The sequence below is a fragment of the Lissotriton helveticus genome, chromosome 4_1 (genome assembly GCF_964261635.1).
Source record: "Lissotriton helveticus chromosome 4_1, aLisHel1.1, whole genome shotgun sequence".
Lineage (NCBI taxonomy): Eukaryota > Metazoa > Chordata > Amphibia > Caudata > Salamandridae > Lissotriton > Lissotriton helveticus.
The window spans coordinates 1,926,638,869-1,926,656,185 of NC_136063.1; the positions used below are offsets into that span (position 1 = coordinate 1,926,638,869).

Genomic DNA, 17,317 nt, shown 5'->3' on the forward strand with positions numbered 1-17,317 from the left:
GCCCAGCCTTAATCAGAGTCAAGGAGCAAGTGGGGCGCCACACTCCATTTCCAACATTATTCCGAATTTGTTACTATCTAGACAGACATAAGAATTTTATTAGGGATGTCCAGAGGTCTCTACATCCAGGATCAACACTTCTGCAAGGTGTCGCCAAATCACTAAAAAATAGAAAATGTCCATATTAGACCTTTCAATTTTAATAAAATTCTATACATTCAATATATTTACTGATATGGTCTTTCAGCCAGCTCTTTTCAGTCATTGGTCTGTTATTATGTCATTCATATTTTTGTTCCCCCACCACAGCATACATAGCATGGAGCACAGTGTAAGACCATCTCAATTTTTGGCTTATCTCTCTGTGGGTGACATCATGGGTACTCTTGTACAATGTGCACTTGCACTCAAAAAGTAGACGCTGTGCACTGGTTTTCAAAAAGCATTCACAAACATTAGCAAAGCTAAAACTTGACAGCCAACCCAGAATTATTGGCTTTGCCAATACTTGTTTGTGCATATGGGGAACACGCCAGATGGGAATACATATAGATTTTGCTTGGACTACTGAAAGTACTTTCACATTTCCTGGCAGCAGTATGCAATGAAGGGAGAAATAAGTGCACTTTGGGACTTCACTATCTATCTTAAGGAACCCGCAAGGAGCTGCAGTGCTGGCAGTGCATGCGTCACTGCATGGTGAGGGCAACACATCTCCTTGAAACAGACTTGCCTACATTTTGTCTGCTTCTTGTTGAAGTAATTTATTAATTGACTTTTGTTGTATGATTTAGTCAGGGGAAAAGTCTGTGTCATAGTACTAATTGTGATGTCAGCGGGGTAAAAGGTCATGTGATGCCATGTTTTGTAATACAGGAGAGGTCAAATCGCATGTTATGTCATTACCTCTATCCGGATAATAGAAACGGGAGATTATAGAGTGTCTGCTGTTAATTCTATGATGCGGCTCTCCTGTGCTGGAGGTATGTAACCAAGCCTTTTTATTGATTGCTTTCTTACTTGAATAACATAGCGTTGGATGGAGCACAAAACAGAGCCGATGGCAAAACCTTCACTTTGTGAGGATAATGGACTACTGTTTAAGGTAGAATTAACTAAAGTGAGGCTACTATTGGAAGCCAAAGAAGCAGTTCTGTTCCCCTAGAAATCTAGAGCGTGAGGTCCAGTTACGAGTTGTGTGCTACTGCAAAGTTTGAGCCCATGAAAAAAGAGTCCTGTGCGAAAACAACCGGTTGGTACCTTACCGTGAAATTACGGTTTAGAGGCAAGGTGAAAGTCGTGCAGGGTCAGTTATCTTGCAGTCCTCAAATACGTGCAGGTTACTATCCTAACAGGAGGTAAAAGCGATTGGGGGCTGGTACGGGGAAGCAGGTGGGGAATGCGGACTATGACACTGGAGGCTTAAGTCATGCACGGGTGAGCCTTTATTCTCCCCCTCTGCCCTCGGAGGGTGTTGGGCAGGCGCGCAACACCCATTGGACTCACCGGGCTTCAGCCCCCGCCCCCCCCCCCCCCCTCGTGTGTGGCAGCCCGGGATGAGACAGATCCCGGGCACACACACAGCCACACCCGAACGTTTCACAGGTCTTTAAAAGACCATTTGAATGTTAATTAGGCCTTGCTGTTGTTTCACACCTTGTTGGAGGCCCTGCAGCTCCACTCTGCCTACTGATTAAAGGTTCAGCCCCACCCGAAATTTTTTCTTACCCCCCCCCCCCCGAAATTTGGCTCTAGTTGCACCTCTGGTGTTGGGTGGGGTTCACACTCGCTCCTGCATATCTGCACAATCCTCTTTTGATTTTAATATCGGCCGCATTTTCTGACCAGTAGAATTGGGCTAAGTGTCCCCGCGCCTGGAACCAGGTCTAGGAAAACCAGGCACGTTGCGATGAGAGGCAGTGGCACGTCAGCAGTAACCAGGCCCTTCCTTACAAACACAATTTCACTTGTTCATTTGCAGGTACAGAAAAGGTATGTGGATAAAATATGATTTACGTTTTCCCAATCTCTTGCCTTTGTCATTGAATTCCGAGTGGACCTCTTAGTAAATGCAAGAACATGTCTCTATCTCGCTTTTAAATCTGATATAACGTTTTGGAAAAATACCCGCAAGCAGAATCCCTTAGACAAAATGTGATGTAAACCTTTTATTCCACAGATCCTCATGCATTACATTCCATTGCACTTGGAAGCGGATTTTATGTTTCTACCTGGATCACTGAAACATCACATTCCAGACGTCGTTTCAAAAATACAGTTTAATTTCTTTGGAACAACGTCACTCTTTCAGGTACAAATCATTCTTTTTTTATATTTTCGATGTAAAGTTATAACACATAACATCTACAATAATTTTTAAAAGGTATTGTTAATTCAGGAATTACTCTGGTCACAAGTGAATGGCAACATTTCCAAAATGGTGGAATCTACATCTGGGGACAGGCTATCATTACCGAATCGGCTCAAACGCACCCAAATCAGATGTTATGAGTTTCAGTAGCAATCAAGGCCTCACTGTGACTTCCAGGCATCTGCAAGTGGGTTCTGGTGCGGTTTTTATTTCTGTTCTTAAAATCTTGGCAACAAAGGCATTGCCCTCTCACAGAGGGATCTCACACACCTTGCTTTCAAACAACCGTTGGCAATTCCAATGAGTCTGATTTATGAGTGAAAGTATCTTTCAAGTCAGAGATGGGTTTTGAGACTCAATAAGTCATCATACATGTACCCTCATCCTTGCACTCATACATCTATTCATCCATTCACTGACTCCTTACATTCACCCTCCGACACAATCTCAATAAAGCACACACAAACTCAACAACACATACATAATAAATTAATAAAATACAAGTACAACAAAGAAAACCTTCTGCTGTTTAAACACATTGGGCAAATACTTTTTATAACGCATCGAAACTGCTAAGTTTAGCAGTGGACACCTGTCTAGCAGAGATAGTGTAAATAGTCTATCATTGTTTTAAAATTCCAGGATGGCCGACACATTTAAAAGCAACGTGTTGGCTGTCTTGTAATGGTAAAGCAATGATACCCTATGGACAACAGCATTCCATCATGGTCTCCTGGTTTAGAGGAAGTGGCCACATTGGATGTGGCATATTGCAGATGGAATGAGCAGTAACCAAGTAACTCATGAGCACTGCCCGGAGAGTTATAATATCGTCTTATAAAATATTCAATCAAAAAGAGGAGAAGCAAAGAAATAAAGGGGAACTATAAAAAAAGAAAAATGAAAACTAAAGGGTGGCCAACCAGCAATGACATGAAGCACACTCATTTTCATGTAGATGTACAAATATGATCAGAAAATTCTGTTGTTCTCAGTGAAAGAGAGCCAATGACAAATGTGGACTGATCCATTACCCCATGCGGTACACTGTCACGGATGGAAGAAGAGTGTAAATGACACAGAACACAGCTGATTCAAAGGCCCTCTATGTACCTATATGGATAAATAAATATATGGATGGGTGTTTTGTTTTAATGATTTTCTTTGTTACAAGATCTTGGCAAACTGCTAAGAAGATATTCTAGCAAGAATTATTATAGTGCACATCTTCTCCCCTTGGGGTTTGTCAGAGGTAGTAACCAACACCAAAATTCTTCCCAACAAAGGTAATTTGGAACATTTCCTTTAACAAAATACTCATCAGTAGGCTGTAACCTAGAGAAATAGCAATCCACCCGTACATATGTATTCACTGTAACATATGTGTGTTCATAATCAATATGGCAATCCTACTTAGTTTATCGTAACTGTTTAGAATACACAGATCAGATCTATTGCATTGGATACTTTTTTTCCTAGTCTACCAGTCAATCAATCAATCAGAGTACTTGTACAGCGCGCTACTTACCTGTGAGGGTCTCAAGGCGCTGAGGGGAGGGGAGGGGTGCTGCTACTGCTCAAAGAGCCAGGTCTTGAGGTGTCTTATGAAGGCGTGTAGGTCTTGGGTCTGCCATATGTGGGTAAGGAGGGTGTTCCAGGTCTTGGCGGCGAGGTAGGAGAAGGATCTGCTGTCGGAGATCGTTCGTTGGATGCGGGGGACAGCGGCGAGGGTGAGGCTGGCGGAGCGGAGCTGGCGGGTGGGGGTGTAGAAACTGAGTCTGCTGTTAAGGTAGGCTGGTCCGGCGTTGTGGAGTGCTTTGTGTGCGTGAGTGAGGAGCTTGAAGGTGATCCTCTTGTTGACAGGGAACCAGTGTAGGTCTCTCAGGTGGGGGGTGATATGGCTGCGGTGGGGGACGTTGACGGTCAGTCGGGCGGAGGCGTTTTGGACGTGTTGTAGTCGTCGTAGGTGTTTGGCTGGGATTCCTGCGTAGAGTGTGTTGCCGTAGTCCAGTTTGTTACTGACGAGGGCCTGTGTCACCGTTCTTCTTGTTTCGGTCGGGACCCACTTGTAGATCCTGCGTAGCATGCAGAGGGTGTTGTAGCAGGAGGAGGAGACGGCGTTGACCTGTTTAGACATGGAGAGGGAGGAGTCGAGAATGAATCCTAGGTTGCGAGCATGGTCGATGGGTGTTGGTGCTGTTTCCAGTGTGGTCGGCCACCAGGAGTCATCCCTGGCTGGGGGGGGGGGTCCGAGGATGAGTACCTCAGTCTTGTCAGAGTTCAGCTTCAGAAGGCTGCTCCTCATCCAGTTGGCGACGGCCTTCATTCCCTCGTGGAGGTTGGTTTTGGCGGTGTGTGGGTCCTTGGTGAGGGAGAGGATGAGCTGGGTGTCGTCGGCTTAGGAGATGATGTTGAGGTCGTGATGGCGGGCCACTTGTGCGTGGGGGGCCATGTAGATGTTGAACAGCGTCGGGCTGAGGGATGAGCCCTGGGGGACGCCGCAGATGATGTCGGTGGCTTTGGATCAGAAGGGTGGGAGGAGGACACCCTGGGTTCTGCCGGAAAGGAAGGACGTGATCCAGTCAAGGGCCTTCTTTTGGATTCCGGCTTCTAGGAGGCGTGTCGTTAGAGTGCGATGGCAGACCGCGTCGAAGGCGGCCAACAGGTCCAGGAGGATGAGGGCTGATGTTTTGCTGTTGTCTAGTTGGCGCCTGATGTCGTCTGTGGCGGCGTTGAGGGCTGTCTCGGTGCTTTGGTTTCATCTGAATCCGGACTAGAACGGGTCCGAGATGTTGTTGTCTAATTGTAGTCAGACCTCTAGCTGTTATCATTGGCTTGTCACCATAGCCAACTTAGACCTTCTATGTTCGTTATAGGCCTCCACACATGGCAACAATCAGGTATACAGTAATGAATTAACAACTATGTACAAAATGCAGTTGTCCAAAAAACATAAATCACTAACAATAGAGCGTAATCAGGTTTACCGTAGTGAAAATTGTCTATCCCATGGTTTGTTCGGGTTGGTCACCAAAATCAAAACCCTTGCCTACTAAGGTAATCTGTGAGAATATCTGCCTCCATGCTTTAGCACAGCGTAATAACAATTTGCCATTAAAAGCCTCTTGGCTTTAAGATGTGTGATTCAAAATAAGTAAGGCCTACTTGCTCTTTCATAACTTTTCCTTATAAACAGCTCACACCTAAAGAATATGACACAACTTTTCCCAGTGAACCGAAAAGGCCTCCAACCTTTACCAGTGGCTTAAAACGATGTACAACCCAAGACTAATGAAGTGTGCATAAACTGCCAACCATTATTTATACATTTACCAAAACAATATGCTACCCCTCACAAAAGGGCCCAGTAAGAATTAGCACCTTGAACTTCTGTTCTCTGAGTTTTTCAGAGTGGGAGACGAAAACAAACACCTTTGCCTACTATGGTTATCTGTGAGATTGCATGTAAACAAACATTTAACTGTTACCAGATGAAAGGAACAATGAAACAACTTCTTTTGGCAATATATTATAAAGTTTAATAATGCACGCATGGAAGATCAGCCAGCTCAGTGGAACTGGAATCCAAGCTTCAACATACAATGATGTTTCTTTTACACATCTGTGAGTGTAATTATGTCATGTAGTTGCATATTCAATAATGCATCTGCTTAAGCACAACATTATATCAAAAGATAATACTTTCTGCAAAACAAGCGAATCATGTGTTTGTGAAATGCAATACATATGCATGTGTTATTTTGGTTATGCTTCAACACCACCACTTGTACTACCGGTTGTCCTTGCTGGCAGTCTTGCAATACTCTATTCCCTACATATCTACTGCTCTACAAGGCCTAACCTCCCACCTATCTATGCCTCCATGCTACCTTATCTACATATTTGAGAAGTGTTCTCGGAATGTGGTCCTGCAACTTTCCATTTCTACTATGTCTAATTATATTTCTCTATTATATTGAAGCTTGCCTCATCTCCCCCTATCTCCCTCCCCCCTGGGACGTGACTCCATTTTGTGCTGCTTTTCTATTCTACTATTGCAAAAAGCTTAGGCCTGTATTTCTCTTTTAATAAATACATCTGCCCACAACGTTTTGCTAATGCTTGCATTGACATGAGTTGGCCTTCTTCATTTTCTTCATGTATTATAACATAACTACAGGCTGTAACATAAAGTGACAACAATCTACTGTGAAAGGCTTATTGAATTTACCATATGCTTTTCACAATAAACAAACCAGACCTACTGCCTTTTTAATAATTGTACATAATACACTGGCCAGACCCAAAGAATCTAGCATCACATTTCTCTGCACACCAATTAAGGGCCCCATTACGATGGTGGGTGGACTTTGTCCGCCTGCCACCGTATCGCAAAATGGGACCGACCGCCAGAGGTGCGGCGGTCCCACGAGGCAAATTAGGATGCGCCTGCTACACTGGTGGGCTCATTCTTGCCTTTAACATTGCGGCAGGCGGTGCTTTAAAAAGCACCGGCCGCAATGTTAACGGTGCATGTTATGTTATGTTATTGCTTATTTGTATAGCGCCTATCACCGCCGGTCTCTAAGCGCTTAAATGCACAACGTGATGGGCAATGCACGGTGCCTGCCACCTTGTGTATGGCAATAAAGGGGGGTATCATAGGTACCCCCCAGTGCAGCCACCCACCCCCCACCTCCACTCCCCAGGGGCCCCCAACGGACCCCCAATGTAATTGTCTGCATGCCTTTCCAAGGCGGAGTCTCAGCCATGGAAAGGCATGCACACCGCACTCATCATATTCTGGATGGCTGTACCTGCAAGACTCCTCCACCAAATTGTGGGCCTATTCCGCACGGCAGGCAATCGTGAAGATTGCCTGCAGGCGGAAAAGCGGGGGGTGTTCTTACCGTCCGCCACCGTACCCCCCGCCATGGTAATATAGCGGGGTGTAAATGTCGGTCGAGCTGTGAGTTATGGCGTGCGACTCACCACCGCCGGTTGTGGCGATCCGCAGGCCATCATAATAGGCCCCTAAGCGTATTGCTGCTATCATTAGCTTGTCACTATAACCAAATCAGTTGCACTGAAATGAGCTCATCTGTGTTTAGTTACTCACTGTAGCTGAAGGATTGCTGGACTGCGAGCTTGGCGGAGTAGCTCTTCCTCTCCCTTTTGCCTTCTAACCTTCACTCCTCGGTCCCGCATCGCCTCCGGATCTACAGGACTGCGGTGTCAGAAGTGCGCTGTTTTAAATTGATGAAAGACTGACTCGAACTGCAGAGGTTCAGCTTCTGGGGCGGTGGTGAGAGCAGGGCTGCGAGCGAGGGCAGGCGCAGGACTCCAAGTCCCAGGAGCGCCTGACCCTCGGCATTATCTTCAGCTGACCCGCTCTCCCTGCTGGCTCCTCCCCCGCCTCAGCGCAGCTAAAACCGGCAAGTCAGATACCCTCGCTTGATTGCTCATCTGTGTTTAGTTACTCACTGTAGCTGAAGGATTGCTGGACTGCGAGCTTGGCGGAGTAGCTCTTCCTCTCCCTTTTGCCTTCTAACCTTCACTCCTCGGTCCCGCATCGCCTCCGGATCTACAGGACTGCGGTGTCAGAAGTGCGCTGTTTTAAATTGATGAAAGACTGACTCGAACTGCAGAGGTTCAGCTTCTGGGGCGGTGGTGAGAGCAGGGCTGCGAGCGAGGGCAGGCGCAGGACTCCAAGTCCCAGGAGCGCCTGACCCTCGGCATTATCTTCAGCTGACCCGCTCTCCCTGCTGGCTCCTCCCCCGCCTCAGCGCAGCTATAAACCTCCCTCTAGACACCGCAACGCGGGAGCGCGCGGGAGCGCGCCGGGAGAAGCCCGGGACAAGGGCGGGACCGTCTGTGGCCGTACGAGGACGGGACGGGCCCCCCCTCTTTCAACTTGCTCTGGGATAACTAATGGGTTTCAAAAAGCTGCGCTCCCGCACCATATTTATGAAAAGAATGGGGACGGAGAATGCGATCCGGAAATCTTCAAATAAAGCTATAAAACCGGGCCGTATAATTCAAACACCGGCGATCAGTACATACTTTACCACGCTTGGTGTTAAAGATGCCCAAGAAATCTCTATTGCAGGTAAAGATTTCCCTCTCAGCTCTACACCAATTTTTGGGGAAACCGATAGTGCCTCAATGATACCTGATTTACAAATCAAATTGGGTCACGTGGAATCAGAGTTTAGTAACAAATCTCTCTGTAACATAGAAGATTTACAAAATCTTGACCACAAAACATCTACCTTAAAAACTTCAACACCAATGAAAAACAGAAAGTGCTCAAATACATCTGAAGACCTGAATATTAATACATTTAATTCTGGATTACAGGAGCTGGATCCTGGGACAAGCAAAAATTCTCTAGAAAAAACACCTCTTCCAATCACTTCACTTGATCTTTCAATGGACCCCTTCAATCTCAAAGTAACTAATAACAAAACCAATCTAACCTTACCTATCTCGAAAGCATTGTTCTCTCTACAAGAAATTCTGGAATCAGTTCTTTCTTTTTTGGGAAATATCTTACAGAACTCAGATAACACCTTGGATGTTCAAATAGGGATACTAAAGCATCTAGTTGAAGAAAAAAAGAAAAAAGACTGCTTCATAACAGAAAAAAATAACATACCACCTAAAACCAATCCTGAGCAACATGACATACCAAATGATCACATCAGTGAACTGAATAAAAGAACACGCGACTTCGGTACTCAAACAGTAAAGACTCAAAAACAACAAAATCAAAATACGGAGAACCTAAATGAGTCAACAACATACTCTTTAAAAAAACTTTTCAAAGAAAAACATCAACAAAAAATCAGACATTTTCCAATATTTACAAACACTAAAGCAATAAATAATCTCGCAAACGATCCACCATTAGATATTCCGGAAACACAGGTCATCAATATACCAAAACAAGGAAATGGAGAATCGATAGCTATTAAAAAACAAGAAAAGTGTAAAGAAGGAAGGAAAAGAGCGAGGAAAAAGATAGTAAGAAGGATTCAAAAAAAGAAAACCCGAAAATTACAATTTCGAGAAACAGTCACAATACTTAATCCGATGGAAGATCAAGGAGATAACATAACATCATCTCTAAGTATGGAAAAATTGACAAATAGTAAAACCTCTAAGGAAAAGATGCCTCAATTAGATCCAAGTGCTAATGAATATGTTCCACTTGGATTTTTAGAGGAATCTGAACATAGTAACAACAGAAATACTAGGGAAGATTCAAATAAGTTTAATCAAGGGGAGGAAGTGTCTCCCTCCAAAATTCTGCAATTCGAGGAACTTTTTCCCACCGATTCAGCTCCACTAAATAGAGGAAGGATAATTCATCTACTACGTCATATAAGGTCTTTACATTCAATAACTAGTAATGATCTTGATCTAGTAATCTTCCCTGACAAAGAAAATCTCAAACTGGCAAGGGTATCGTTTTGGTCGTCTGTTCTCCCAGGAATAATACTTAAGGAAAAGGAGATACTGCATAAATTCGGATACGATGTCGTTGAGAAACTGGAATTTTCTGCAAGTAAATTTCCAATTTGGTACAACGCTCAAATACGTGCACTTTCAAATTCACACATGAAAGAATACCAGAGAAATTATGACTTGATAGATCACCATGAAATTTTAAATTTCGATATTCAATCTACAGGGCAAGAACAACTAAAAATTTCGGTGGATAAAGGACAAAGGGCAGTTTGGTACCAGGCTTCTAGAACACTCGAGCATAATAACAACATAAAATCCTGGGCTTGGGTCCCCGAGACTTTGAATAGAAATAAAATCTTTAATAGCCAACAACAATCTGTTTAGCCCAGGCTTAAAAATTAGATCTTGGAACATCGCAGGCAGAATCATGAACAAACTGCCCATGGCCCTGAGGAATTCGCCAGAGATTCTGATGATACAAGAAACGTGGGCAATTGAGTCTATAATTCTAAAAAACTACTATGTATATGAAAATCCAGCAACACCGACTAATCGGGGACATGCCAAAGGAGGCTTGGCCATTTTTCTGAGCGAAGACTTTGAGTGGGCACAGGAAATAGTTGAAACTAATCTAGAAAATCTCCAGTGTATGAAGATCTTTGTAAAAATATGTAATACTGCTCCTTTAAAGGCAATTCTCCTCTTTAACGTATATGCACCCCCAGGTACAAAGTATGATATAGTATTCCTAAAAATTATGGAAAAAATTATGGATATAATAGAAAACTATCCTTATGCCTCCTTCTTAATCACGGGTGACTTTAATAGTAAAATTTTGAACTCAGAAATTAACAAGTGGGCAAAGTCATACTTAGAAGAAGGTATGGAAATTAAAATCCCGCAATTTCCAGAGGGCATACTTACCGACAAAAGAGGTAAATTGCTTTTATCTACACTGACTAATATGAATGGAGTAATAGTGAACGGTAATATTGAAGGGGACATTCCAGCAAATTTTACCAGGCGAGGTAACGGGATTCTATTGATTATAGACTACATTATTTGCAGTATGGATTTGCTTGAAACAGTCATGCATTTGCATAACCAATTTCATCAAGAAAGTGATCATGCAGTAATGAACCTAAATACAGACTGGATACCTAAATCCTCTCCTGCCTGTCACATTATGTATTATAAAAGTAATATAATGATAAACAAGGATCGGAGACGTATCTTCTGGAATTCTTCAACTCTCAATAAAATTATCTCATCGATCGATCATTCCCAATATCTATCAAGAACATTCTCAGAAAATCTTATCGAAAATTTCGAGTTAATTATTAAGAACTATAAAAGGGTCATCCAAAATATGACGACAAAGGACGCAGAAGATAATAACAAAAAGAAGGATAAAAACTTGCGCACCATTAAGAACTCTGAAACAAAGAAAATGTTAAACAAATGCATACGTTCCCAATACATCAATTCCACATTGGGTGTGAAGAAGGAAATAAATAAATTGAAAAATCAACTGAGACGAGAGAATCAAAGAAATAAAAAAGCTCTTCAAGACCGCAATTGGATCGATATCCAAATAGCAGCGAATAAGAATAATCAGCGCAAATACTGGTATCTAGTAGCAAAATTAACAGGATCAAAAAAGAAACTACAAACAATACCGGTCCCTCCGAACGACTGGGAAATTTTCTTGACTGATCTCTACAAAACAAATTTAATAACGCCATCTACGAACAGGGAGATATACATTATACGCAAAGACGAATGTCCAATATATAAAATAACAGCTATATCAGTCGAACAGAATATCCGTAAAGCAAGAACAACAGGTGCTTCTGGCCCAGATCAAATCCCGATCAAAGCATTACAAATTGCCCCAAAGGAATGGAGTAAGCTGTTGTGTCCATTATTCAATTTTATTTTTGACACTGGCCAAGTACCGAAATCATGGCAGGGAAGCATTATTATCCCTATCCATAAAAAGGGAAGTAAAACCCAAGCAAGCAATTACCGCCAAATAGCGCTTATGGACGCTGTGGGAAAAGTATTTGCAGCAGAAATCCTATGTCGATTGAAAGAATGGGCCTTCACGACAGGTCAGATACCTATGTTCCAAGCAGGTTTCAGACCTAAACACTCGGTAACAGACAACATCGCAGTTATCCAGGTCATTCTCGACAAATATGTAACTCGAAAATCACAGGTCGTCTACGCGGCATTTATAGATTATACCACGGCATTTGACCGGGTAGATCGACCAACACTTTGGAGTAAATTAAGGAGGCTTGGAATACCCGACCAACTGCTACAATCTATAGTAAGTTTGCACTCCAATACTTGGTGTCAAGTCCAAATGGGGGGAGAAAAAGGTTATACGAAAAGAATTAAAACCGATAATGGACTAAAACAAGGGTGCCTCTTAGCCCCGATCCTATTTTCCCTATACATAAGTGACTTGTGTTATCAACTGCAGCTCGGTTCCAGCCTACCTCCTAAAATTGCCAATCAATCTATACACGCACTACTTTATGCGGACGACATAGTGTTACTGGATCTCACTCCTTTCGGATTACAAACATCACTGGATATTCTGCACAAATACTCTGAAGAAAATTACTTAGTCCCAAATATTAACAAAACAAAAGTAATAGCTTTCTCTGGGAGGAAACAAAGTGCCAAATACACTTGGACTATAGGAGGAGAAAGGATAGAAGAAGTTAATGATTATCCCTACCTCGGCAGGATCCTTTCAAAAAACTTACCAAATATAATACAGTTGAAAAATTTACAAAGGAAATCTGACATACATGCCGTGGCCCTCCAGAAACTTTATACCGCAACTGGGAATAGACATTTCTCCTCATTGATAAACATCTACAGAGTAAAAATACCACCTGTACTATCCTATGCGACGGAGTACATTCCAATAAAACAATGGGCCTTTATGGACCGCAAGGAGGGAAAAATTTTAAGGAAAATTATGAAAGTGTCAGATGCTGTACCTGTGCAAGCATTGAGATTGGAACTATCAATCACAAGTTCCTATGCTGTAGCAATTGCAAATGTAATTAGGTGGGCTTACAACTTAATACACGCAAAAGAGAACACTTTAAGGTCATTGCTAAAAAAAGAGACTTTTGGGGAAGACGTAAAAAAGCAAATTTTTCTCGAGAATATGGTTGAAGCATTTCGTATAGCAAATATCAGCACAAATCTGCTGTCTACTTGGTCACCTGCCCAAGTAAAATTGTTTCTAAAATGCTTCACCCCAAAGTTGAGCTATGAAGTGGATTCTCGACATTGTAATAAATTAGCTACATATAAACCCTTTGCCGAATCCATAGAATATAAACAAAATCGGCCCTATATCGGGTTTACTTTGTCACATGGTGCAAGGAGGGCAATTGCCATGCTTCGATTAGGAATTTTACCTGTTCTATCATATACCTCAGGATGGTGCTTGGGAGGATCTCCTCTATGTACATTGTGCGCAGGGGGCGATCAGACTTTGGAGCATGTTTTATTTGTATGTCCGAGCTACAAAGTAAGCCAAGCCCGTACTATATTTCTAGATCCAATCTATCGATTTGGTAAAATTACAACAGTGAGAGAACTTACATTCTTGTGCAAAAATCCCCCGAATGAATTTGTTTGTTTTAATCTGTATACATTTTTAAAATCTTTCTTATCCTTGTATTGATAAAATTGAATTCTTCTTTTTAAAATATGAAAAAATGTAAAAAAATTTTGTGGTCCTCAGATGAGTACCGACACAAATAAATTTTTTGACAATTGGAGCGTAAGCTTGTCCACAATACCGGCATGAAAGTGCAAATATATACAAAATTACAGTTGGCAAAGGAAATACTGTCTCTCCAAAAATGGCTAAACAAGGATGACAAGGCTAAACAAGGAATCTCACAGTACATAGTTTCATTACCCATGATTTGTCAGAGGGGGTATTCAACACCAAGTCCCGTGCCTACTGAGGTAATCTGTGACATTCAAAGTCACAAAAAACGTATCAATCCACCCGTAAACGCCTATTGAATTTAACATATGCTTTTCACAATTAATATGCCAGACTTCTGCCCTTTATTCTAACTTTTCACAATAAAGAATCAGGTCTACAAACTTATCATTGACATATCACCACACAAACTCAAGGCTACTTTATTGATCACTAGCAGCCCATCCCGACTTTGTCCGGGTGCAACAGGCTTTCCCCGCCCGCCCTGACATTGTGCAGCAGCCCGGGCCCCCAACCCGACCCCCGCCTGCCCCGACCCCCGCCTGCCCCGACATGGGTCCCCTTACCTGAGCCGCCGCTCCTCCCGCCTGTCCGCTGCTCGCACCGCAGCTGGCCTGTCCGCTGCTCCTCTCGTCACCGCTCCTCCCCCGCGCCATGCCCGCCGCTCCCTTACCTCAACCGCTGCTCCTCCAGCCTGTCCGCTGCTCGCACCGCCGCTGGCCTGTCTGCTGCTCCTCACGTCACCGCTCCTCCCCCGCGTCATGTCCGCCGCTCCTCGTCGCGCTCCTGGACGCCGCTCCTCCCCGCGCTCCTGACGTGAGCACGCACGGCGCGGCCGGCGCTACTTCGGAGGGACTACTTTTTTTTTACTGTAAATTTTTTAAATCACGTTTTTTATTTTTATTTATATAGCCTATAACCATCTACACACCCTGACGATTCCAACGGTGTATCGGGTGTGTGGATTGGCGCTGTGGTTCCCGAGTTTACCCGCCTCAAAGGTTGAAAGTTCTTCCTTTATTATAGTAGTATAGATAAAATTTCTACATGGCAACCATCCAGCAAAACTTCATAAAAGTACAAATGTATACAAAATTACAGTTTTGCAGTTGTCAAAGCAAATTGCTATCTCTTAAAAGAGAACCTAAAAAAGGATTATTGTAGTGCATTTCCCTACTGTTTGTCCGAGTAAATCATCAACACCATAAACCTTGTCTATTAAAGTTATCTGTGCAATTTCATCTAACAAAATACCTGCCTGCAGGATGTAGCACCATGTAATAACAATCCGTTCTTTAAAGCCTGTTGACTTAACAACACATGCTTTTCACAATTAGTAGATCAAGTCAATTGGCTTTGTTATAATGTTTCATAATAAACAGATCAAACCTATAAAATCTGGCATGACTTTCCCAATTGAACCAATGAAGCCTTTTACCTTTATGATTGACTTTACATCTTACCCAACACAGGCCTATTCAAATGCACATAAACAGGCAACCATTATGCACACAGTTATACAATATAGTATGTAGAAAAATGCACTTGCATAAAATATGCAACTCCTCTCAAAAAGCCTGATAAGAATCATCACAATAAAAACTCACAGGGTTTGCAGAGTGGGAGGACATTTTCAAAACCCTTGCCTACTACTGTATTCTCTAAGATTACATGTAAGAAAATACATGTCTATAGTCTGCACAGTGAGAGAACAACTAACTTAAATTCTTACTCACTTAAACAAATGGTTTTCACAATAAGCAAGACCAACTGACTTTGTCATAACTTCATAATTAGCAGACTAGAACTATGGCTTGGCACATAGTGTTTATCAGGGGGACACCAGTGAGCATGTTCGCAAGATAGCCGCCACTGTGTCAGGATCTGTCAACAAGGCCAATTTATCCGACATTAATCTGCCTCAGTCAGTGGCATCAGGGCTTACAGTGCAAGTCGGCCGGCTCTGAGTAGATATCTGCTGCCTGGGTTTTTTCATGGCCTGTGCAAACCTTGCTGTGTGGCTGAAACGGTGGATGACACCCTGTGGCTGCTGAGCTGCCCGTCCCAGCTGATTCAAACTGCACGTGTGCTGCAGTGACCTTCTGGGCTAGAGGCACAGGCGAGGGTACCGGGGGCTGTGCAGGGAGGGCGATGTGCTGCTCTCAGCAGAGATTGGATGCCCGGCTGACACAGAGTTGCTCTGGCAAACTGTGTGGAGGCCTGTGTTGTGCCCTGGGCCTTAGGCCCGCATATCGGGACATAGACCACACAGACACGATGGTATCTTACTGAGAATGCCCTCGAGCACGTGCACCCGGGCCTCTTTATTAGCCGGCTCACGTCACTCGTGACGCCGGTGGTGGATGGGTGTGGGGTGCAGTGTGTCCACTCCCATAGGGGGAGTGGCTACTAGACCAATGCCTAGCGAGACACTAGAACGTGTCTCGCAGGACACTACATTCCTTTCCACCTTTATTAAAGAACAAACAAAATGATGGTCCACCCTGTGGGGACCAAACAATTAACCAAAACACCACAGAGTCCATCAGTCTTTCGAGACAGGTGGCAGGAAGACGCCAGACATGGGCTGATGACTGTGCCTGCAGCAGGACCTTTTCCGTTGGCGCTCGTAGTTTAACCTGACCGGTTCAGGACACGACCGCTGGCTTGAAGACGTCCACTGCATAGCGACAGTTCACCTGTGATGACATGTCTTGCACGACTTCCCTTTTGTTGACGTCGGTGACCGTCTGTGGTGAATCCAAACAGTTCTTTCACTGGGATGCGTCATGAGCATGGACTGAGTTCATGTTGACAGTTCGTGGAGGTGTTGCCTGATCACTTGTCCCTGTGGACCCTTTTGGCTGCAACCGCTGAGCCGTCGGTGGGTCAAAGTCTCATTTCACTCTCTAGTCTGGAGAGGCCCATTGTCGTGGTTGCTGCGGGACTGCAGAAAAGCTACGCTGGGGCCACTTGTGTGCCGACTGGGGCAGCTGCAGGACCACCTAGGAGCCGTTGCTTGGTCGCACGCACAACCCTCTAGGGTGGAGGTGTCTTGTCCGATGCTTGCTCTCACTACCGTGGTTCAGGGGTGTGCCTGGTTTACAAGTAGACTCTGGTCTCTTCTCTTGGTTGGTGTGGCAACAGCATGTGACTCCAGTCCATCGATACTCTGGGAGTGATGTTTGACGCATGTGGTAATGGCTGGCCATGGCTGGCGTGATGGCAGTTGCCAGCCATGTGGTGACTCAGGATGACAGGTGGTGGTGACGTGCTGGGAGAGTTGGATGTCAGCAGGGACTTGGTAGCCCTGTGCCTCTGCCTTGTTGAGGTTGAGCTTCAGTGATGGCGTGACACGTAGTGTGTGAATCCTCTCTGGCCTGGCTTGGGATCACTGACGACTCCGTCTTGAGGCGGTGTGAGGAAAGACACTTGATACCAAACTTCACCCATGGCATCTGCAGTCAGGAGCAGGGATGCCGTTTGACTTAGACTGCTGACATTCTGGGGTGGACGATCGTCTGGCGACACGTTGGGATGGTATATGGTTTGCGTTTGCTGTGACTTGTGTTCGGCTCTCCCGTGAGGCTGCATCCAGGGACGCCAGTTGACGCTCACCTGGGGAAACTTTGGGATGATACTCAGTCTGCGATCGCTGTGGCTTAATCTTGGTTCTCCCTTGAGGCTGTATCCGGGGACGCCGA

The 17,317-nt window shown here is 44.1% G+C and overlaps 1 protein-coding gene across 4 annotated transcripts in view; it reads left to right on the forward strand.

Moving 5' to 3' along the window:
- Positions 1–17,317, forward strand: part of ADGRG4 (adhesion G protein-coupled receptor G4) — a 1,842,483-nt gene that overhangs the window by 1,205,629 nt on the left and 619,537 nt on the right. For all 4 annotated transcript variants that reach the window (XM_078688599.1, XM_078688601.1, XM_078688598.1 and 1 more), the window contains exon 16: positions 2,180–2,311. In XM_078688599.1, coding sequence (XP_078544725.1) covers positions 2,180–2,311 — 132 coding nt within the window. The remainder of the gene's footprint in view (positions 1–2,179; positions 2,312–17,317) is intronic.